Consider the following 23,182-nt stretch of genomic DNA (forward strand, 5'->3'; position numbering starts at 1 on the left):
GGTCGAGGTTGACAGCCAATTGAGGGCAAAGCGCGTGTGCGCATGCGCTTCTCTTCAACCAAACGATAGATAAATTGGACAGCATGGCGCGCGATGCTAACCAATCAGCGAGAGGGGAAGTGGGAGATGAGGAAGCGGATTGGTCAATTGGCGCCGAGGGAGCACGTTAGGATGCGTCGGTGCCCTCACTTAGTCCTTTAGCTGCTGGAGGTCGTTTGAGTCGCATTATCGTGGAGATCGGCTGAGATGTTGTCCCGTGTCGCCAGGCCTGTTGCTACTGCCGCTGGACTCAGCAGGAGTTTCTCCGGCTCCTCTCAGGTACGGGCAAATCGGCGTGCCGTGTGGCAAAGACTGCGGCGGAGTTATCCCTCTGCATGGAGCTCAAGGCCTGGTCAGTTGTCTTTCCAGGCCTGGGGTCACTGGTCGGGGGCTGAGCAACCGGGACTTCGCGTGAAGAGTCTTTGCTAGTGGTGTCGCTTCTGGGGGCCAGCAGGCTACTGGGTCTCCGGCCACGTCTTTTCCATCCCTGTGCTTTGCTCGGCAGTGCTGAGGTGTTGGCGGTTCCTGTTTAAGAGACTATGTACTGCCTGATTGAGTGTGCCTTGTTCCTACATCTGGGGTTCCTCAACTAAATGTTTCACTATCGTACGATGTACAAATAATTACTTTATTTCATGCCGTTCACTTATTGCCGCCACCGCCTTCTGATAAAACATGATTCGCTTTTTTGCATGTTTCACCTAAAAGATGATAATCAGCATGTACTCTAGTAATTTGAAAATGGATCAGCAGGCAACCAGGGGAGATGGCAGCATTCACTGCAGTGTGAGTAGGCAGTGAGTAACACCATTGCTGATAGAAGGAAGGGCAAATATTTGATGTGGATAACAAATTGCATTGGGCTATTTGTGATCTCAAGTTTAGGGTCTGATGTGAGTTTGTGAACAAAAAAATAGAAATTTAGGTTTTGACTTTATGGGGCCAGGTTTATTGGAACCATAAGGGGAAAATTGGATTGTATTGCAAAATATTTATCAAGATCTGTTGCGTTGGAGTAATGATTTTTATGTTGCTTTTTGCCTGCAGTCTGTGTGGTCTCTGTAAAGATGTAATGAAAGCTTGAATATTTGCTTGTTTAATGAAAATAATATGCAAATAGTTGTTTATTTTGGGATCAAACATGAGGAAATCTACAGATGTTGGAAATTCAAACAATTTTGGGATATTTGATTGCTTGGTGGTATTGTGATATGAGCACTTGTCATTATTGATGTCTTCAGTAGTGGGAGTGATGCTGAATTGCTTTTTTAAAAAAATGCTGCATGGACTAACATAAACTCCAGACATGGCTGAAGATTCATTGATGCAGTGATATCGGCAGACTAATGCATAGCTTCATGTGTGATAGTCTGAAATCAATTACCTGTTTATTAAGTGAAGTACCATTACTTTGTCATTTTGTTTTAAAAATCCCCCAATAACTAACTTTCCTATTTTTGTTCACGATGCTGCTCCTTGTCAAGCATTAGTGAATAGAAAATCATTTCTGAATCTTGCTTCTCTAATATGATTTGTAAGCTCTTAACCAAAATGTATCTTGGCATGTGACATCAAAAATTCAAGATGCTTGGAATCTGAGATCCTAAAACCAGAAAATCTGGGGATACTCAGCTGCTCAGGCAGCATCCACTTGGACAAAAGCAATAATATTTTGGGCTATTGATTTTTTTTTATTGGTAATGGATTAGGATATAACCTCTGCTTGGTCCTCTAGGAAGTTGCTAAGCCTCTGGCAATGAACCTCATCAATGAGGACAGGAGAGGTTCTGGAGGATTTGACAGTTGCCTTGCTCAAGAATGGGAGTAGAGATAGCCTAGGAAATTACAGACCAGTGAGTCTTACTTCAATGGTTGGTAAGTTGATGGAAAAGATCCTGAGAGGCAGGATTTTATGAACATTTGGAGAGGCATAATATGATTCGGAATAGTCAGTATGGCTTTGTCAAAATCAGGTCATGTCTTGCAAGCCTGATTGAATTTTTTTGAGGATGTTACTAAACACATTGACAAAGATAGAACAGGTAGACAGGTCATATTCAGCATGGAGGCTGGTGCCCCCAGGGATCTGATCTGGGAACCCTTCTCTTCGTGATTTTTATCAATGACCTAGATGAGGAAGTGGAGGGATGGGTTAGTAAATTTGCTGATGACACAAGGGTTGGAAGTGTTGTGGATCGTGTGGAGGGCTGTCAGAGGTTACAGCAGGACATTGACAGGATGCAAAACTGGGCTGGGAAGTGGCAGATGGAGTTCAACCCAGATAAATGTGAGGTGGTTTATTTTGGTAGGTCAAATATGATGGCAGAATATAGTATTAATGGTAAGAGTCCAGGCAGTGTGGAGGATCAGAGGGATCTTGGGGTCTGAGTCCGTAGGACACTCAAATCTGCTGTGCTAGTTGACCATGTGGTTAACAAGGCATATGGTACAGTGGCTTTCATCAATTGTGGAATTGAATTTAGGATCTGAGAGGTAATGTTACAACTATATAGGACCCTGGTCAGACCCCATTTGGAGTACTGTACTCAGTTCTGGTGACTTCACTGCAGGAAGGAAGTGGAAACCATAGAAAGGGTGCAGGAGAGTTTTACAAGAATGTTGCCTGGATTGGGGAGCATGCCTTATGAGAATAGGTTGAGTGAACTTGGTCTTTTCTCCTTGGAGTAACGGTAGATGAGAGGTGACCTGATAGAGATGTATAAGATGATGAGAGGCATTGATTGTGTGGATAGTCAGAGGCTTTTTCCCAGAACCTGAAATGGCTAACACAAGAGGGCACAGTTTTAAGGTGCTTGGAAGTAGGTACATAGGAGATGGCAGGGGTAGGTTTTTTTTTAATGCAGAGTAGTGAGTGCATGGAATGGGCTGCCGGTGACAGTGGTGGAGGCAGATACGATAGGGTCTTTTAAGAGACTCCTGGATAGGTATATGGAGCTTAGAAAAATTGAGGGTTATGGGTAATCTTAGGTAATTTTTAAAGTACATGTTTGGCACAGCATTGTGGACTGAAGGGCCTGTATTGTGCTATAGGTTTTCTATGCTTCTGTTTCTAATGGCATTAAATTAATGCCTGTTGATTCAAGATCATTTAATGTAATTTTCTGCTCACAATATAAAGGGAAAATGAAGTAATTGTTGCATCATATCCAGTGCAGCACACAAAGATGTAAGTACATAAGATAGCTTGTAAACATAGATTGTATATCCATAAAATGATACTGGCTGTACATAAGGTGACTGACAGGAAATAATAAGTAATGGATGGTGGTGTTAATAAGCTTACTGCTTGGGGAAAGTAACTTACTGAGTCTGGTGGTCCTGGATGCTACATAGCCTTGCTGATGAGAGTGAGACAAACAATCCATGAGCAAGGTGGGTGAGATCCTTCATAACGTTACTGGCCCTTTCTGACTTGTTACTGCCATTTGGATGAAAGGTCATTTACCTAATATGTTATATTTTCCAACTTGACACTTGTATTAGAGCAGATGTGGTTTTACATAATTCTCCTTGGGCCTCCACACTCTTGGTTGTCTTGTGCATAACACTCTTTGCCTTTTCATGGTTTTGCTTTTGGTTGCTTGTGCTTTCCTCCCTTAAGTTTTATCATTTGTGCCAGTAAGCTGTTTTGTTTCTTTATTAGTTGTTAGTAATTAGTAGTTAAGTCATTAATGGGATCTTTGAAATGTCTTTTTTTCCCCTCTGTCCAGTTCTGCTCACTTTGCTATTGTGCTAATTATTCAACTGATACTCAGACCTTTGCTGCAAAATATACTGAGCATCCACCAACAAAGGGGGGTGCAAGTCAAGTTGCTGAATGTTCCCTCGAAAGGGGAAATAAATTTCTGGAAATGCTCAGCGAGTCACTATGGGAAGATATTTAACATATTTGGCCAAAGGCACTTGGTCAGGATTGGGAATTAGACAGAAACTCCCAAGCTACAGAGAGGATACAGAGAGGTGGCAATTCCTTGGAGAATAAACTATAAATGGGCAAATAGGAGTCTGAGAGTGAGAAATCCTGGGCTCAACTGCCATAAGATATTAGTCTCTGGCATGTCAATATGTCAATATCTAGATTAGTTCTTCCAAAACTGTTCTCTGGGCATATAAGGAGTGGATGCAACAGGTGCAGTGCTAAGTTTGCTTGCAGCAGAGTTGTAGCCTAAATATTTAACAAAGAGTAAATATTAAGCTGTACTGGAATTGCTGATGTAATTAATCTGAAACTTGTTTCAACACTTTTTACTTATAACAAGCTAGTCATACAGACACATCCAGGAACACAATGAAATACTATAGCACTTGAAAACCTAGTATTTAACCAATAGACTGTTAATGAGGATGCCAAGTTGCAATACGTAGAACCGCTAGTGTTGCAATTTTTGCTGATGTCTGTACTTGTGTTTGAGTACATGTTTCAAAATATCTAAATATTGAATGCTAGGATTACATTCCAATCTGGAATGTCGCTAAATGAAGATTATTTACCTTGCCGAGAACTCAATTGAAACAGTACAGAATCAGCTTTTTCTATTGCTGTAATTGGCGTACATAATTCTGTTTTGTATATACAGTGGTGCTAGAAAGTTTGAACAATTTATAATTTTCTCTATTTCTGCATAAATATGACCTAAAATGTGATCAGATCTTCAAGTCCTAAAACTAGATCAAGAGAACCCAATTAAATGAAGAATACAAAATTATATTTTAGTTTAGAAAAATTATCTAATATTACATGTATTTGTTGGAAAAAGTAAGTGAACTTTTGCTTTCAATAACTGTACAGCAATAACTTTCACCAAACATTTCCAGTAACAGTTGATCGGTCCTGCACATCGACTTCGAGGAAGTTTAGGTCATTCTGACTTATAAAACTGCTTCAACTCTGGGATGTTGGTGGGCTTCCTTGCAAGAACTGTTTGCTTCAGGTCGTTCCACAACATTTCTATAGGATTAAGGTCAGGACTTTGACTTGGCCGTTCCAAAGCATGAAATTGCTTCTGTTTTAACCATTCTTTTGTAGATTGACTTGTGTGTTTAGGGTTGTTGCCACATGACCCACTTTCTCGAACTCCAGTTCACAGACGGATGCCCTGATATTTTCCTGTAGAATTTGGTGGTACAATTTAGAATTCATTGTTCCATCAATGATGGCAAGCCGTCCTGGTCCCAAGGCAGCAAAGCAGGCCCGGACCATGACACTGCCAGCGCTATGTTTCGGTTGGGATGAGGTAGAGTAGAGCTAGATTTTCTCAATCTAGTGAAACATCAGTAGCTTTCTAAATATTATTCAAGTATTGAGCAAAACCACCTAGACAAAACGAACACCTATGTCAGGATGCTGTTCATCAACTATAGCTCAGCATTTAATACCATCATTCCCACAATTCTGATTGAGAGGTTGCGGAACCTGGGCCTCTGTACCTCCCTCTGCAATTGGATCCTTGACTTCCTAACTAAGACCACAGTCTGTGAATTGGCAGTAACATATCCTCTTCACTGACTGGTGCACCTCAGAGGTGTGTGCATAGCCCACTGCTCTACTCTCTGTGTACACATGACTGTGTGGCTAGACACAGCTCAAGTACCATCTACAAATTTGCTGATGATACAACCATTGTTGGTAGAATCTCAGGTGGTGACGAGCAGGTGTACAGGAGTGAGATATGCCAACTAGTGGAATGGTGCTGCAGCAATAACCTGGCAATCAGTGTCAATAAGACAAAAGAGCTGATTGTGGACTTCAGAAGGGTAAGACGAAGGAACACATACCAATCCTCATAGGGATCAGAAGTGGAGAGAGTGACCAACTTCAAGTTCCTGGGTGTCAAGATCTGAGGATCTAACCTGGTCCCAACATTGATGTAGTTATAAAGAAGGCAAGACAGTGGCTATACTTTATTAAGAGTTTGAAGAGATTTGGCATGTCAACAAATACACTCAGGAACTTCTATGGTTGTACCATGGAGAGCATTCTGACAGGCTGCATCACTGTCTGGTATGGAGGGGCTACTGCACAGGACCAAAAGAAACTGCAGAAGGTTGTAAATCTAGTCAGTTCTGTCTTGGACACTAGCCTACAAAGTACCCAGGGCATCTTCAGGGAGCGGTGTATGAGAAAGGCAGCATCTGTTATTAAGGATCGCCAGTGCCCAGGGCATGCCCTTTTCTTACTGTTACCATCAGGTAGGAGGTACAGAAGCCTGAAGGCACACACTCAGTGATTCAGGAACAGCTTCTTCCCCTCTGCCATCCGATTCCTAAATGAACTTTGAAGCTTTGGACACTACCTCACTTTTTTTAATATACAGTATTTTTAATCTAGTCAATATATGGAATTGATTTACTTGTTTATTCATGTTTTATTTTATAAATTATTTTTTCTCTCTGCTAGATTATGTATTGCATTGAACTGCTGCTAAGTTAACAAATTTCATGCCACATGCCGGTGAAAATAAATCTGATTCTGACATTTTGAGTAGCTGTTATTCCTTTTTACATTGAGGCATCAATAATGTGTTAATTAATTTTATAAAGTTTGATTTTTTTGTTTTACATTCTATATTCATTCTGCCTTCTGTTTACAATGCTTATCTGATGTCTAATTCCATATGCAGCATACTTGAAATTATAAGATGCTAATGATTGAAGGTGTTTGCCTTGGAAATGGCTTGGTGCAAGCATGACTGGTAGAGAGTCTGAGCAACATTCTCACTTTAAGGACAGTGTATGTACTGAATCTAATGCCTTGTGATATTCTTGGAATAACATTTTGGCATAGTTTTATGAACTAATGAAAGTTGAGTAAGTGAAAGAAATGGAATCTTGCTGTTCTAGTAATTGACAGGAAGGGCAATAAGTCATAACTCTTGAAAACTAATTTACAAAGTAAGATGCAGTTGTGACTTTGATAAAGTCAGGAATTCTATGCTAACATTAGGTTAATTTATTAGATGAAGGATTGCAGGAAGTGATATTAAATGTGGTATTAGAAAATGGTTACTGTTCATCATTCACTCTTTTAATGACATTGGCTAATAAGTTTACTTCTAACTTTGTAATCTACACTTTGCAATGTCACTTTTTCCTTTGCACAGAGCAATGCCAAGGTAGCAGTGTTGGGTGCATCGGGTGGCATTGGGCAGCCCCTCTCTCTGCTACTGAAGAACAGTCCACTTGTAGGTGAACTCTCACTGTATGATATTGCACACACACCTGGTGTTGCAGCAGATCTCGGCCACATTGAAACCAGGGCAAAAGTAACTGGTGAGTACAACTTTTTTTTAATGTATAGATTTGTATTTGTGTATGTAAAAACTTGCCAAACTAAAATGGTCTAAGATGGCACTCTATATACCTGGTCTGTAGCCGATTGCCTTAAAATGAACCCCATTGTTCCAGTCTGATGTAAGAACAGATGGACAGAAAATATGGATCACTTAGCCTGGTGTTATAGCAGGAGATCATTTCCTTAGTGGATTAAGGAAATAGTGTTGGGCAGACTCCGGGTTTGTCACATGGTGATTGAATCTGTTGGACTTGAGGTTGTAACTAATCACATCAGTGGGAGAATCCTGTTGCCATGTTGGAATTTCAGTAACATTTGATGTGCCATGCAGGGCGAACAAACAAAATACCCGTGTGTGAATCTGGGGATATGTACCAGCATGTATTGGGACTTGGTTAAAATACAGAAAATCTGGAAATAAAGGTGTCATTTTCAAGACTGGAGGCTTTCATTTAGGGTCCTGCGAAGTTTAGTGCTGGAGTGCCCGTTCGTAATCTTTGATTTGGCCAAGGGAATTGTGTAGTACATCGTAAAGCTGGGGGACAGTGGAGATTGAGGATGAAGAGAGGCTTCAGGTTAGATGGAAAGGCTGAGTGAATAGGTGAGAACATAGCAGATGGAAACTTAATGTAGATATTCACTTTGCTGGGAAAGACAAAAAGAGGAATGTTTTTTAAATGGTGTCAAATCAAAAGATAATCTTCAGAGGGACCTAGGTAACCTTGTACGTAAAGTTATTTTGTACTATATGTCAGAAAGCTATTAGGAAGATAAGTGGTCTCTTAAATTTTATTGTATTCACATTTTTTGAAAAACATAATTTATATAGGGTCCAGGTAAGGATGCACTTTGAATCTGCATACAGACTAGTCTCTGTACCTGGGATAAGAATGCAGTGGAAATTTATCAGATTGACAGATGGTCTTGAAGAGAAGTCAAGATGCTTGAGCCCAATCTCTAAGAATAAAAGCTGAATTTGTGTAAATTTTAAAAACTTGATTGTGTGCAGGGCTGATATTTATTGCCCGGACCATGTCTTAAAACCAATTTTTGACAGTCTGGACAGAACAGATTTCTGAAAAAACATCATGCTCTGCACAATGAAATTATCAACTAAGAGGGCTTTGGAAGCTTGTCACGGCACTGGGTATATATTCATGAATAAAAGTAGGCTTTTGGATATTAAGGGAATCGGAGCAGGGAGGTGACATCAGCACAAGAAATAGGCATGATCTTGTTGAATGGCAGAGCAGATATGAGAATATATTGAATAGTTAATATATTTGACTATTTGGTCAAATAGTCCAATCCAGCTTCAATTTATTCCTGTGTAAGCTCTGAAGAGGAAACCTGCTAATGTATGTTTTTTTTTGTCTATGGCTTTAACTGCATCTCAGTACTAGAAAACTGTCTGTTAGTGTTATCATAATCTACAAACACACTTTTGTCTTCCTTGTTGGATGCAGTCTATCACCTATTGTATTATGGTTCTTGGATTTGCTGAGCAAGCCCGCAAAAAAGAATGAGTTGCATATAGTGAGATATATGTGCTTTGTTAATAAATTTGTTTTGAACTTTGGAGGAGACATTGTTCCAAGTCAGTGTGGAACATGCAGCTAGTGGTGTTCCCTGTGTTCCCTGTGTACCGTGATCAAAATGGCTTGGCATGTCCATTTTGTAAATGCTATACTTTACTAATGTGGGTACCAGTGATAGATGTAATGTTTATTTAGTGTGGTAGGTGGGTACTGGTCAGTTGGGCTGTTTTATCCTGATGTTGGATCTGCACTCATTCAGGCAATTACATAAGATACAGTACTGTATCTGGTAGATGATGGAAAGGCTTGGTGAAATTGTCTATTCATGCTTGCTCTTTTTCTTGCTGTTAGTGGAAAGACTTTGTAGAGTTAGAAGATGAGTAACAATGAGAAATGTACTCGTTGATCAACTCTTGCGGTCAGTGCTTACAGTGCAATACTTCTGGTTATTGGTATATGGTAGTGATAGTGGTGGCATTGGTGATAATGTGTAAGGATATGTGATCAGACTTCCTTTGGTTAATATGCCAGCTAGTGCCAGGTAGTGTGTTATTAGCTATTAATGCTTATTATGCTAGCTACATACGTAACTGTTTATGTCATTGTGTGCAGGTATATGGTAATACAATTTCACATTGGAAGAAAAAATTGAAATAGTTAAAAAGGTGCTTGCCTTGAAGAACTCCTGGGATGGAGTTAATTAACCTCTGCCTGCAGCCAAGATTTGATTCCAAACAGTTTAAAATTTTCTCATAGACTTCCAGTTTAGCAGGGAATCTTGGTGCAGCTTTATTTCAGATGAAGTACTAAATTAAAAGCCTGTCTGCCCTCTATTAGCTATGAAATTTCCTATACACTAATTTACAAGAGCTGATTCTCTTTTGAGACATGGCCAGTTCCGAAACTACCATTTTAATACGTGAAACCTTGTCTGTTGCAAATTGCTTGGCATGTTTGCTACACTGTAATATTGGTTATATTTGTGAGACAACTGGAGATTCTCAGAATGCTTTATGGTCATTAAACATTACATGTAATTAGTCTTTATCAATTTGTTTCTAAATAATACAGTACTGACCAAAATTGTTTTCACCCAGGTTATTTGGGTGCCGAACAGTTGCCCGCTGCCTTAAAAGGATGCGAAATGGTGGTTATTCCTGCCGGAGTGCCGAGGAAACCTGGTACGTACTTCAATCCTGTTTAGTAAACTTCAGCACTGTCTGGGCAGAAATTTCAAGCCTAAACACGGATTCTTACTTCAAAATGATGTATAAAAAGTAAGGGTGTAATGAAATGGGTCATATATAGCATACTGCTATGACAGACTGGTTTGGCTTTAATATATCCTTTAACGCATCTTTGATTTCTCCAGTGCAACACTTTCAACTGAACTAATTTGAAGCAAATAGGTTAATTACCAGTACTGATTAGCTTTAAATCAGGGGTTCCAGCGTAGGGTCTTTGGACCTCTTAATGGTATTGGTTATCAAGTCAAACTAGAGTTTCTAGAAAGTATTGGGACCTAGAGGCAAAAGAAAAGAAAATTTAAAGGTAATAGCAAGAATCAACTGATAGACCAAATGGAACCCACTGCCTGAGTGCTGCTTCTGCCGGGAACATTGGGGGGACCCCGCAGCATCACAGCGGCAGCCCAGGAGCAGTGTTGGAATCTGCAGTGTTATGAATGTACCACAGCTCTGAGGGGCCGAAGGGTGCGGGGTAGCCCCCTCCTTTGTGGGAATCGCAAGATCACTATTGAGTCCGTTCAGGAGACCCAGGAAATGGGAGAGAGAGACGTGCCAAATACCTCGTTCCACCACGATGCAAAATAATGCGACATTGACCATTGTCTCCTGGAGACCACGTTTGTGGATTGGGGACTATGCTATGTGCAAGCCCTCGGGCAAAGTGGGCTGGTTGAGAGAGAGATTGCATCATCCCAACCTGATTGCCATCTGAGACCCTGTGAGGAAGTATAAAGGAGGGTCTGGGGGAACACTCCCTTCAGATGCACTAGTAGCGGAAAGCCATTTGAAGGCAGTCACGTGCGTTCGATTCCGTTGCTGGAATTGGTGACTGGAACCACGGAAACCAGCTTTTAGCTAACAACGGGGAAGCCCGCTTCCCTGATTCAACGGATTTGCTTCATAAAAGACCCAGGCAAGTTTCTTTTCTCACCAATCTCTCTCTCTCTCTCCAACAAGTGAAAGCCCAGCGGTCCCCCAAAAGGCTGAAGCCTGCCGGAACTGAGTGACTTTTATATTTCCGTCGGACAATATATTATCCCCTAGACAAATGATCTAGCTGTTTCTTATTGATGGTTATTATTAGATCCGAGCTTTTAGATTGAGTAGTGACGACGTATATTATCTTATATTAATCTTATTTTTGTGCCCCTTCATAAATAAAGATTTTTTAAAAATAGTACCATCAGACTTCAACGGACCTCTCTATCTTTGCTGGTAAGTGATCCAGTTACAGGATTTTGTAACAGCAGTGAGATGCTGAACTTTAAATAACTTGAGAGACTGTTTCATGGAAAAGAGCACTGCTGTCGCTGCATTTGGGTTAGCGCTTACTTTGTCACTGGGATCATCGCACATAGGCGCTTCTGGGAAATGGCGCGAGGTTTAAGAAGAGCTCGGGAATCTTCAGGAGGGGCCGCCCGGTTTGAAAACATGATGGTCTATTGGAGAAGTGGAGACCCTGCAGGTCGGAATCCGTCTACGAAGTCCATTAAATTGCACACTATCATTAAAAATGTGAAATCAAATGCTTTGAGAAATACTTGGCAATATTTAATCAGTTCATACTGATGTAGTGTAAACATTGAAATTGCTTTTGCAGGTATGACACGAGATGATCTCTTCACCACAAATGCTTCAATAGTTGCAGATCTAACTGAGGCCTGTGCCCGACATTGTCCAGAGGCAATGATCTGTGTCATCTCCAACCCTGTGAGTGTGTTCTTTCAGCTGATAATGTCTTCAAAAGTAGCAAATTCAGTATTAAAGTTCTCTTCATCTATGTGGAGGTAGAAGACAGAATTATCCACTCTAAAAGGCAGTAATGTTTGCAATTAAACAAAATTTGATTTCTAGATGTTGACAGGGTCTTGGACATGAGGTGGGAAAATGGTGTTTGAGGTAGAAGATAAACCAGTTGAATAATGGAGCAGGCATGGGGCTATTTGTCTTGGAAAATTGTATGATAGCTTCTCAATGAGGAATATTCTAAAATGCTGCTGAAAGGACGTTCTGCTTTTATCTTGTGCTGAAAACAATATTGCTAATTTGGGAATAGTATTTTAATGACATATTCACAGAACTATCCTACAGTTTATTGGAAAGATGCACATTCAGATCACAATGCAACCAATTAAGTAACATTCCATTATCCTGGTCAGTTTTTGCAATATTAAGTTTCCATAAACCGATTATAATTTAAACATTGAACTCATTCTGGTGTCAATTCTTGTCTGATCCTTGAACAGATACTTGGTAAATAGCTTAAATTTATGTGGAAGTGATGGTATTAGATGCTGTAATTTAACTTATTGAGACAATGTGGTTACAAGATTTTTCTGTCCCGAGGTTAGGAAATCCTCTTTGATGTTGTAGCCCTCACAATCCACCACAGGCAAATGGCTCTGAGATTCATTACCTCTGCAAGTAAAAGTACTAAATGCCATCCCCTGGATAGAGACTCTGTCTCATGGAAATATCTCAACATCTACCTTGTTGTGCTCCCTCTGGATCTTGTAAATTTAAATAAGATCCCCTTTAGTTTGAATTATAAAGAATACGCTTGGTTTTATTTAGCCATTTGATGAGAAATCGTCAAATTACAAAGGAATTAACTTGGTATTTATCGTACTCTTATTGGACAAGCCCTTGAGTATCCTTTAAACTGTTTGCATGACTGGACGTAGGCAAGTAAATGATTTGACCAACTGCAGTTTTTATTCTAACTGAATTATAGTTCAATTTTTTATCTATAATGCCAGTCTAGAAAGTGTGTAGATCATTAAAATGAGGGCAACATTGTAAATTTTTAAAGAATATTTTGTGCTTTGCTATTCTCTCTCCTTCCTATATTAAGCAGCCTATTATTTTTCTAGGTAAACTCCACAATACCAATCGCAACAGAAATTTTCAAGAAACTTGGAGTATACAACCCTAACAAAATCTTTGGTGTGTCCACTTTGGATGTGGTCAGAGCCAACACTTTTGTTGCTGAGCTTAAGGTAAACAACAAAAATTTGATCTTTACTTTGGGCTAGATGGATGTAAATTTAATGTTTAAACCTAAGATTTTATTGTTCCGCACATCTGATGATTACCAGATAATGTGGCTGTTTTTGGCTATTTAAATTGTTATTTGATGTGAATGGGTGCTACATGACTCACTGGGTGTTGAACAATGTTTTGGATGTATGCGTTAATGGGGATGAACTGATACCAACCATGTGTCAATGTTACTGCTCTAGTCTTGGGGGAGCACTGAAAACATCAACTGTTGTTTTTCCTTGTCCAAAATGAGGAACCTTGGCTGCTTGTTTAATCTTCAATTTGTAATATACTGTTCCATTTGTTAGATGGGCCAGAGGACCTGTTTCTGTGCAGTAGCACTGTCAATTATTTTAATTTGGTTTGGGAATAGTTTCAGGTGGAAAGCTAATTTCAATGCATTGTTTTTTTTTATATTTTTTATTCAATTTTTTAGATAATTACATAGAGTAGAATAATAGAGTATAATATCAGCCCTCTTTTTCTCCCCCCCCCCCCCCCCCCCAACATCCCTATCTGAAAAAAAGAAAGAAAGATTGCCTGGATATCGGAAGATCCCCATATGCTCCATGGAATTCAAAATAGCTTTAATATATGTATTTCTTTCCCCAAATGGCTAATAACTTTATCTTCAAAGGGCCTATACATAATGCAAGTTGTTAATGTAATATTTAAAGAACTTGTATTCTAAATGATGAAGTTCCCTCTAAATTAGATCTGTAAGTGTTATTTATCCACGATAAAAATATTTACTGAACCACTTCTGTTAGGAAGTGCGCACCAAGTTCGAAGCAATTTCAAGATCAAGAATCAAGTTTATTTATCACATGTACATCAAAGTCCACAGTGAAATGTGTTTGTGTTAACAACCAGTACGCTCATGGATGTGCTGGGGGCAGTCTACAAGTGTCACCAATATAACATTGCTCAGTGAACAACAAGGAATAAAACAATAGCAAAACAAGCCCTTCTCTTCCCCTACACAGACAGACAGACACCCCCCACCCCCCCAGCTTTTCTCAGACCCAGACTTGCAGACATTGGGCCTTGACTTCCCCAATGGACTCTCAGAGATTCGCATACTCAGCTCCAGTCAACGTGTCTTGACTTGCAGACTTCCGGTTCAATCCTCTGCATAGATCACAGGACATGCCGATGCCTCGAACTGACAGGACCTCGAACTCCAGTCTTGCTGATTTGCAAACACGATGGGTCATCAGAACTCTTACCTCATGCCTGCACAGAATGCCGACTCCAGAACCAACTGACAACTTGTTGACCAGGCAGATCCCTGGTACACTTTTCTGCCAGCCTGACATTTAACTGGATGTCCCACATACATGTCATTGGCCTTCGAATGCAGAGCGAAAACTTAGATTCTGGCTTGGCCTCTAATTCCCTCACATCCCTGACCTGAACATCAACAGCCAAATTTTATTGTTATATTCCTTGTACCATAAACATAAAGTTAACCTTGGCTGAAAGGAGTGCTTGTTATGTACCAAGGTAGAGTGAAAAATTTGTTTCGCATGTTGTCCATACAAACGGTTGTATTACAGCTGTGCATTGAGGTAATACAAGGGAAAATAATAATGCAGAAAGGTTGTGAAATCTGTGCAGGCTGACAGTATGATGCAAAGGCATAATGAGGTATATTGAAGTCAAAAATCTAGCTAAATATTTTCAGGCTAATTAAACTTAAAATGCTGTTGAGATTTGTCTCTCTTGTCCAGTCTTTGAAATAATGTTTCATAAATCAAGAATTTCAAATTATTCTGTGTTTAATTATTTTTTAAATGACTAATTTATGGCAGCAGCTTTCTCACAACTGCTTGTTTTCCCTCTTTCCTCCAAATAAAATATTTAGTATGTACCCCAGTCTGCATTTTGGCTTTTCACATGTTTTAATGTTCAGAAGTCAAGCAAGTCCTTGCATTTCTTTATTCTTTGCTATATTGTAATATGTCTAATAATTAACTTCAAATTGCAATATACAATATCATCCCTAGTAAAATGTTGATAAGCTCTCACTTGCAGGCTAAACAAATCCATTGAATATATAATATTGAAGATGCCAAAATTTAAGTATAATAAATAGTATTGGGATCTGATTTGCAAAACTTGCTGAATATGTGATGCAAAATGTTTTTTTATTACCTGTTACCTTTTTTTTTAAAAAAAATTAGATAACAAAATACCAAGATTTTGTGATCCCATGATTACAAAAATGCTTTCTTGGTTGAAGGTTTCATAATTGGGTGAAATTGGTCCTATCTGCATATTATACAGCTCAATCCAGCCAATGTACTTCTGAAGGAAGTCTTGGCAATTACTGGACAATTGTTTCCAAACTTTTTAAGAGTTTTGTTAAATAATTGATTTATTGCAGTAACATTTTCACTAAGGATAAAATACAAATGCTTCTATTTATTTTGCAGGGCCTTGACCCTGCACGAGTATCTGTTCCAGTGATTGGTGGCCATGCTGGAAAGACTATCATCCCTTTGATCTCTCAAGTAAGTAGGTGTGAGATGACAAAAAAGTGAATGGCTCAGCTATTTTGTACTTAATTTAAGGAATGTTAAATCTTCATTTTATTACTATTTGGAAGCCATGAATCACCAGTGAAATTAATTCTGAAAGCCAATTTCCCATGTTGACTTTGCCAAACTATTGTGGATCAAAATACTTTTATGTATGTCAAAACTGAATCTTGACATAAGAATGGAGGTACTTGATTAATATCTTCTTAATGGGGCCTTCTTCCCCTATTTGCTTGTAAGATGTGACCATGGCTGGCTAACAAAATGCCCATCTCTGATTGTCCTTGAGAATGAAGTGACGTGTTGCTGCCTTGAACTGCTGCAGACTTTGTCGTCAAGGTGCTTTCACTGGGCAGATGTTTAGAGTTCAGTATTCTGATCCAATGATGAAATTGGGGTATTGTGAAATCTGGTTTAGAACTAGAATGTCTGTATGTACTTGCTATTTATGAACTCTTGTCAAATGGCTGCAGGGCATTTTGTAGATGTACACTATGCAATCATGCTGTGCTGATGGAAGTAGTAAATGTTCAAAGTGGATGGATTGTTAGTCAAATGAGCATCTTTGTACTGCATGATGTTGTCCTTTCTAAGTATTATAGGAATTGCAGTTCTGTAGTGTAGAACAGTGGTCCCCAACCACTGGGCTGTGGACTGGCCAGTCATTCTCCTGGCTTTGTGTAGCTGCTGGAAAGCATTGAGGAGTTTGAGTTTCTTGCAGTAGTTTATTTAATCTAGTTTATTATTGAAAGCACACTATTAAGTGCCTGTCATTAAGTTTCTTGTTATTGATTTACTATGTTGATGGTGGGAATTCAATGCTGATAATACATTTGAATATCTGAACAGATGTTTAAATGCACTCATTGGAGTTGGCTATTGTCTAATAATTCTGTGATCTGAAAACTACTTTGGAACTTGCCACATGCCTCAATGTTATCCGAAGAATTTCAGATTAATGGAATACTTGCACAGTTATTAGCTAGTTGGCACTTAAAATGATGAAATCTTTCCTAATGGGTGGAATTATTTCATTCTGTTTGACAATCAAATGTAGAACTCTTACTTCCCAACACTTGGCATTGACTTCCAATTTACAGTATAGTGTCTTGTTGCAGTATCTTCTAAATAGATGAGGTTTCCAATGAAAATGGATCCGTCCTGTCCAGGCCATACATAATTTTGAACAACTGCTTGGTCTCCCCAGTCTAATTGTTCACGCTTCATGATCTTCCCATGATACAAGTTTATTATTGATAAAGCAGCTAAAGATTTTTAGGATTTCGACATTTCCCTGAAGAACGCCAGTTCAACTCATTTACTGTATTAAGTTCTTTTCCTATCTGTAGCATTCCTTAGTCACTTGTAGTTCCAGCATTGTGCATGTCTGCTTTAGAATCTTCCTTTTGAGAAACTGTTCTACATAAACCTTATCAATTACATTTATTTTTAAGAAATCAGGCAAACATTTAATGTTGCTATCAAATCCATTGTATTAAAAATTGATGTAACTATGAAAATATTCTTAATTAATAGAAACCATACTTTCGTGACAAAACCCTTGAAAGCATTAATGCCCAGAAAACTTGTTTGCTGATTCCATTTAATTTAGTGCTGTTCCACATACTAATCACTAACTGGTCAGTAATCGCTAGATGGATAAAACCTGAGGTTAATGTTGACTGTACTTGTTTCATTGCTGCTGTTTCTTCCAAGCCAGTTTCTCAGTATGCTCCTCCCTAGGCAAGCAGCAGGCATTGTTCTGCTGACACCTCATCCGGCTCAATCCTTGAACATCCGTTGACAAATTTATGTTGGTTAGCCTTGTTTCAATAACTGAGTTGCTTATTTTGTGCCTGTGCTTTCTGCTTGACATAAATTCCAAGGAGTCTGTTTTTGAATCTACTATACCTCCAATATTATTTTGAAGTGGAAGCTAGAAGATCTTCTACTTGCATTTGTAATGTGAGTACACCTAGAACAGCTTTGCTGTGAAGATGGAGGTGTTGCAGCAGTTGCATGCTGCTCAATGTTGAGAACATTTCATACCACTCCAGTTACATAGTGTCTTTCCCATATTCATTTTCCCTTTGCTGATATAAAGATATGGGAGATGCCATCCTCCCAATATTGTGTCAGCCACTTCTATCAGTAATTCTACTATACCCTGAAGGGAGTGTTTTCTCTTTAAATTGTGGAACTAGAAAATTTATTTCTGGCCATCTGAAGACAATGGTTCTGTTTTTTTTAAAAAAACAGCTAAATGTATATTTAACAGGTTATTCACGGTTGGTTCCATTTGCTAACTTACATTTTTATTTTGGTTTTAGTGCAATCCTAAAGTGGAAATCCCTCAGGATAAATTGCAAGCCTTGACAGAAAGAATCCAAGAGGCTGGTACAGAGGTGGTCAAAGCCAAGGCTGGAGCAGGTTTGTTGTTGCATTTGTACAAAAAAAACCCTGTCCTATTATCCACAGTGGAATTTGTGCAGTGTTTTCTGTTCCAAACTTTGATACCAGTTTATTATTGTCACATGTACCAAGATACAGTGAAAGGCTTGTCTTGCATACTTTTTATACAAATCAAATCTTTCCACGGTGCATTGACCTAGAACATGAACAAAGACGATGCAGAATAAAGTGTAAAAGCTACCAAACAAGTGCACGGCAGGTTGATGATAAAATGCAAGATCATAATGAGCTAGACTGAAGCCAAGAGTCTTTCTTTTTGTACTTGTCTGATCAGGCTGCTTTTGCTGTTGGATACAAGTGCATACGTGTAGATTTGTAGCCATTCAGTCATGTAATGAGCAATGAAGATAAAGCCTAAATTGTATTTGGGGCTGTTTGCAACAGTGATTAATTTTTCAGTATTATTGATGGCAATTTTAAACACAATGAATTATTAAGATAATCTTGGAGATCTAAAGTAATATTTGGCATTGTGTTCACCCCTCGGAGACCAGAGACTTGTCAATAAGTTTAAGCTTGTCTATTGAACTGTCTCTGCTGCTTTTATCCTCTACTTCCCCATAATAGTTGGAACAGAGTTTCTAGTTTTTCCATCTATCCTTGTTATGCTGACCCACCCATCCTCCCCTCAACCCTATTCCAACTAAGTTACTGAGCAGCCTGTAATGCTCCTTCACCTGTATTGTAAATAACTTCCTTTTATACAGTTCATTTCACCTTCATTCAAAACATGGCCACATCTGTAATACACCTTTTGCTTTTGAGGACTTAAATACCTTGCCCCCATAATTTGCTCTCTTAAATCCTTCTCTTTTTGGTCAGACCTTTAGTTGCTCCTTTTGGAAGCATTTTTCTGTGAGGTTGAGGTCTCTAGAGATGCCTTTCTGTTCTCAAGTGAGCATATGTTACTGGAATTGTTGCCTGAAGGGGTGAGGCTTGAGAATGTTATATCTGTCAGCATTAAGAGTGCTTCAGTTCATCAAGACTTGAAATTTTAGTAGCTGGGAATGAGAAGTGCACACCAAATGGCAGCATTAACTAAAACTCAGGTAATTGGACACTTAGCATCAACCATGTTTCCTTTAAGTCACTACCTGTAATGTTAATGACAGAAGCACCCTCTCAATGGAGGTTACTAAGTTTGTGAAATTTGATTTACAATTGCCATTGTTTGTGTGCCTTTTTTTCATCTTGCTCCTTACTTAACTGGGAAACAGATTTGTTTTGTGTTAACTAACTGCATTGTGGATGTTCAATGTGTATTTTTTTCTGTCTGATGTTAGGTTCTGCCACTCTGTCTATGGCTTATGCTGGTGCCAGATTTGCCTTCTCACTCATGGATGCTATGAATGGTAAAGAAGGTGTAGTGGAATGTGCATTTGTCCGCTCTGAAGAAACTGAATCTCCATACTTCTCTACACCTTTACTACTTGGGGTGAGTTTGAATACTTTCAATCTGGGTGGGTTGTTCAGCTTTTCCTCCCAGTTATAAGTTGTAAATGGCCAAAATATTAAAAACTTGGGTGTTTTAACAACTCTAAAAATTAGATTTTATGTTTGAAATTCCATCTCTGTATGTTAATCTGCAATAGTGGAGCAAGCCAGACAATTCTACTTGGTCATGTATGGAGCTCTATTCCATATAAGCATTCCTGGCAAAGCTGAGTTCATTATGGTACTGTAGTCTGAACACTGATGCACAACCCTTCCTTTCCTTTTTTGTTTAAAGTGAATTAGTTTTTTTAAGGGATCTGCTCGGGTTGAGAATCTGGGTTGAACTGCTTCCACTGGTGATGGTGTGGAGAAGGTTGCTTAGTGGGGGTTGGTGTTAAATAGCTCCTCAGCAGTGAGATGTGGCCTCAGAACGGTAATCTGAACAGCACAGTGAGTGAAGGTAATTGTTGGGTACTAATACCACCAGTTTGTGTTAACAGACAACCAGATCCTTTGTTCTCTTATCACTTTCAGTTGGGTGTGAACCTGCTGTTTTCTCCCTCAATTGCCCTTGTTAGCACAGCAGCTCACTTCAATGTAGTGGTTAGGATGAGCACCAGGTTGCTGGCTTAATGGTTTGGTCAGTAACTCTCAAAAAAACTTGCTCTAACTACTTCTCGATACAGATTCAGTTAGTACTCTTGCTCCTAGAGATGCATCCTGAACACTAAGCAAAGTAACAATTGTATGAAGAAGTTTGCTTTTTGATTAACTTTAAGCCTGCAAATATCTTGCACTCTGCGAAGCTGAAGCTGGTGATTCTCAAATGTATAGTTCTGCTGTCACTGATCTATACCTGAAAGACCCTATACCAGACCAATCTTGTTGAAATTAGGTGATCAGTGATTCCTCGGGAAGGAATCAGTAGTATTTAAATCTTTCCTCACACCTTTGTGGGTACACAGGTGTTCCAGTAGACTTCCAACTAGTGAGTGGACTTTGAAGCTTGCTTGCCTTTTTCCATTTTCATAATTCCACCTTTGTTTTCATGAAGATAACGTGACTAACCTGTTGTAGCTGAGATCAGTTACCACAAAATAGACTTTGACCTCTCTATGGGCTCTCATTTATATATTTTAGTGTAGAGTAATTGTTTCTAAATTATATGTAAGAAAATGTTTTAAGTTGGTATGTTTCACTTTTTCTCCCATTAGAAAAATGGCATAGAGAAGAATCTTGGGCTAGGTAAACTATCTGCTTTTGAAGAAAAGCTTGTCGCAGAAGCTATGAGTGAACTGAAGGCTTCCATAAAGAAAGGAGAGGACTTTGTGAAGAACAGGAAGTAGATAATTGTATTGATATGTACAGAATGGAAATGCTCCAGTGTGTTGCAAACCACCCAACACTAGTGGCTGTATAGTGTTGGCTGCTGCTATGTCTGTGTTTGCTATCAATTTTTAAACTTCTATTTTGTCACAGCTGGTCTAAGATGGTTAAAATACAAATACCACTTCTCAAACATTGTGGTTTTTTAAACTTCTAAAGATTAACCTAATGCCATGTATTTCATTTTAAGTAAAAGCAAATAAAGTACACCTGCAGAGAACTTCTGAAGTTGGAATACAATACTTGCATTCTGATGTTTTCTCTATTAAATGATTTGTTAGATTAAATTGCTGTTGATGCAAAGTGGCCCAGTATTTGGATCCACGTTTAAAAAAAAAATCCTTTGTCTCCTCGGTTCTCTGTCCAATTCCTGCTGCAAGGCTTGTTTAAGAGGAAGTTGATATACAAGAAAAAAGTTAAATCCATGGTGTAGTTTGAAACAGTCGTGCTGTTTTGTGATATCTTGGCTGATCTGGCCTCTGACCTTTCATTCATTTTCCCTATCTGATCTGTGATCAATTTCCCTTGTGGTCCAAGAGAATACAAGGCCTTGAATATACTTGAGTTAGCATTCGGCCTTGTGGGGCATAATTACAAAAATTCACATCCTGGGATGAAATTTCTTCTAAATCTTAAACAGGCAGTCTATTTTTCCTACAGTCATGTCCCTTCATTGTAGTCGGCTCACAAATTGAGCACTCTTGTAGCAGTTCTTGTTTGAAAGTCTGACTACAGGGACCAGTGCTGGGACTCGTGTTTATGATATATGTATATGTGATCATTAAGTTTGAAGATGACAGAGCTTTTATTTAGAGATGCTGTGTGGAATAGGTTCTTCTGGCCTTTTGAGCTACACTGCCCAGCAACCCCTAATTTTAAACCTAGCCTAATCTTGGGACAATTTACAGTGACCAATTCCTAATAACTGGTCTGTTTGTTTGGACTGTGGGAGGAAACTGGGGCACCCAGAGAAAACCCACACATTCCACAGGGAGGACATACAAACTCCTTACTGAAGACACCAGGATTGAACTCCAAACTCCAACGCCCCATGCTGTAAAGCATTGAGCTATCTACTACGCTACCGTGGTACTCAGTAAGAAAATTGTCAAAAGCTACAGCATGATATAGATCAGTTGAAAAGTAAGGCAGAATGTGGACAAATGGATCTAAATCCGACCACTGAGGTGGTGCATTTTGGTAAACTTTAGGGGTAGGAATATACAGTAAAACATGTGCGAAGGAATGTTGATTAACGAGGTGACCATAAGCATACTGAAAGTGGCAACATAGACTGGGTGGTGGACAAACCCTAAGCCATGTTTGCCTTAGTGGGTTGGCACATGCTTTATAAATGTGGGGCTGCCTTGTTGCAACTTTATAATAGTGGCTAGGCCATGCCTGATGTATTGTGTGCCATTAGGAAGCATGATTGCACTGGTCAGTGTGCAGAGAAGATTGAGCAGAAATTTGCCCGGCTGAGCAGTTTGGGTATGGGGAGAGATTTGATGTTTACCCTGAAGCAAAGGAGGCAGAGGGGTGTATAAAAATGAGGTAGAGTAGGTGGTCAGAATATTTTTCTCATTTTATGGTGTACACACAGTATCGGTTTAAGGTGAGGAAAATATTTTAAAGAGAATTTCTGTTTATTATGGTTGATGTCTGGAATTTGCTGCTGGATGAGATGATGGAATCCAATAAAATAACATTTAAGTAAGCATAGGCATGGAGTGATACAGATCCAATGTGGGCAATTGGGATTAGTGGGGATGGTCAAAGTATTGCATGGATGTGGTTGGCCATAGGATTTATTTCTGTGCAGTGTTACTGATGCCAATTAAGTATTTTAAATGGATGGATAACACTCATTTCTTCACACATATTCCTGGTGTATTCTTGCACTCTTAAGCTAATTAACATTGTGCAGATATTGCCCACCTTACAATTTACTTCTTCCAAATGTCATCTTGCCAACAAAAATGTGCAATGCAATCCTTTCATGGAAGATGTTAGCACAGACTGTAACTAGTTGGGAGCCCCTGCTCTGGTGAGGTACTCTGAGCTGCATGCTGTGAAGGTAACCCATTTTATATTTTGATTGGTTGATAAAATACCTATAATAATAGATCCATAGGGTTCTTGTGCTGTAATCTTTTATGTAACTATTTA

At 39.1% G+C, this 23,182-nt stretch overlaps 1 protein-coding gene across 1 annotated transcript; it reads left to right on the forward strand.

The window, feature by feature from the left end:
• Nucleotides 1-160: 160 nt before the first annotated feature.
• On the forward strand, nt 161-21,253 carry mdh2 (malate dehydrogenase 2, NAD (mitochondrial)). Its single transcript, XM_059972973.1, has 9 exons — nt 161-318; nt 7,161-7,329; nt 9,987-10,070; nt 11,737-11,846; nt 13,010-13,135; nt 15,617-15,694; nt 18,052-18,151; nt 19,477-19,628; nt 20,842-21,253. The coding sequence occupies exons 1-9, from the start codon at nt 247-249 to the stop codon at nt 20,971-20,973; spliced, it is 1,023 nt and encodes a 340-aa protein (XP_059828956.1). The 5' UTR covers nt 161-246; the 3' UTR covers nt 20,974-21,253.
• The last annotated feature ends 1,929 nt before the right edge of the window (nt 21,254-23,182 follow it).

This window comes from Hypanus sabinus, chromosome 6 (genome assembly GCF_030144855.1).
Source record: "Hypanus sabinus isolate sHypSab1 chromosome 6, sHypSab1.hap1, whole genome shotgun sequence".
NCBI lineage: Eukaryota > Metazoa > Chordata > Chondrichthyes > Myliobatiformes > Dasyatidae > Hypanus > Hypanus sabinus.

Excerpts from the sequence above, each read along its gene's own strand:
- mdh2 (XM_059972973.1), top strand. The coding sequence starts at position 247 with ATGTTGTCCCGTGTCGCCAGGCCTGTTGCTACTGCCGCTGGACTCAGC. Across the intron at positions 319-7,160 it reads GTTTCTCCGGCTCCTCTCAG|AGCAATGCCAAGGTAGCAGT; the intron begins GTACGGGCAAAT and ends TCCTTTGCACAG. Across the intron at positions 18,152-19,476 it reads CAAAGCCAAGGCTGGAGCAG|GTTCTGCCACTCTGTCTATG; the intron begins GTTTGTTGTTGC and ends GTCTGATGTTAG.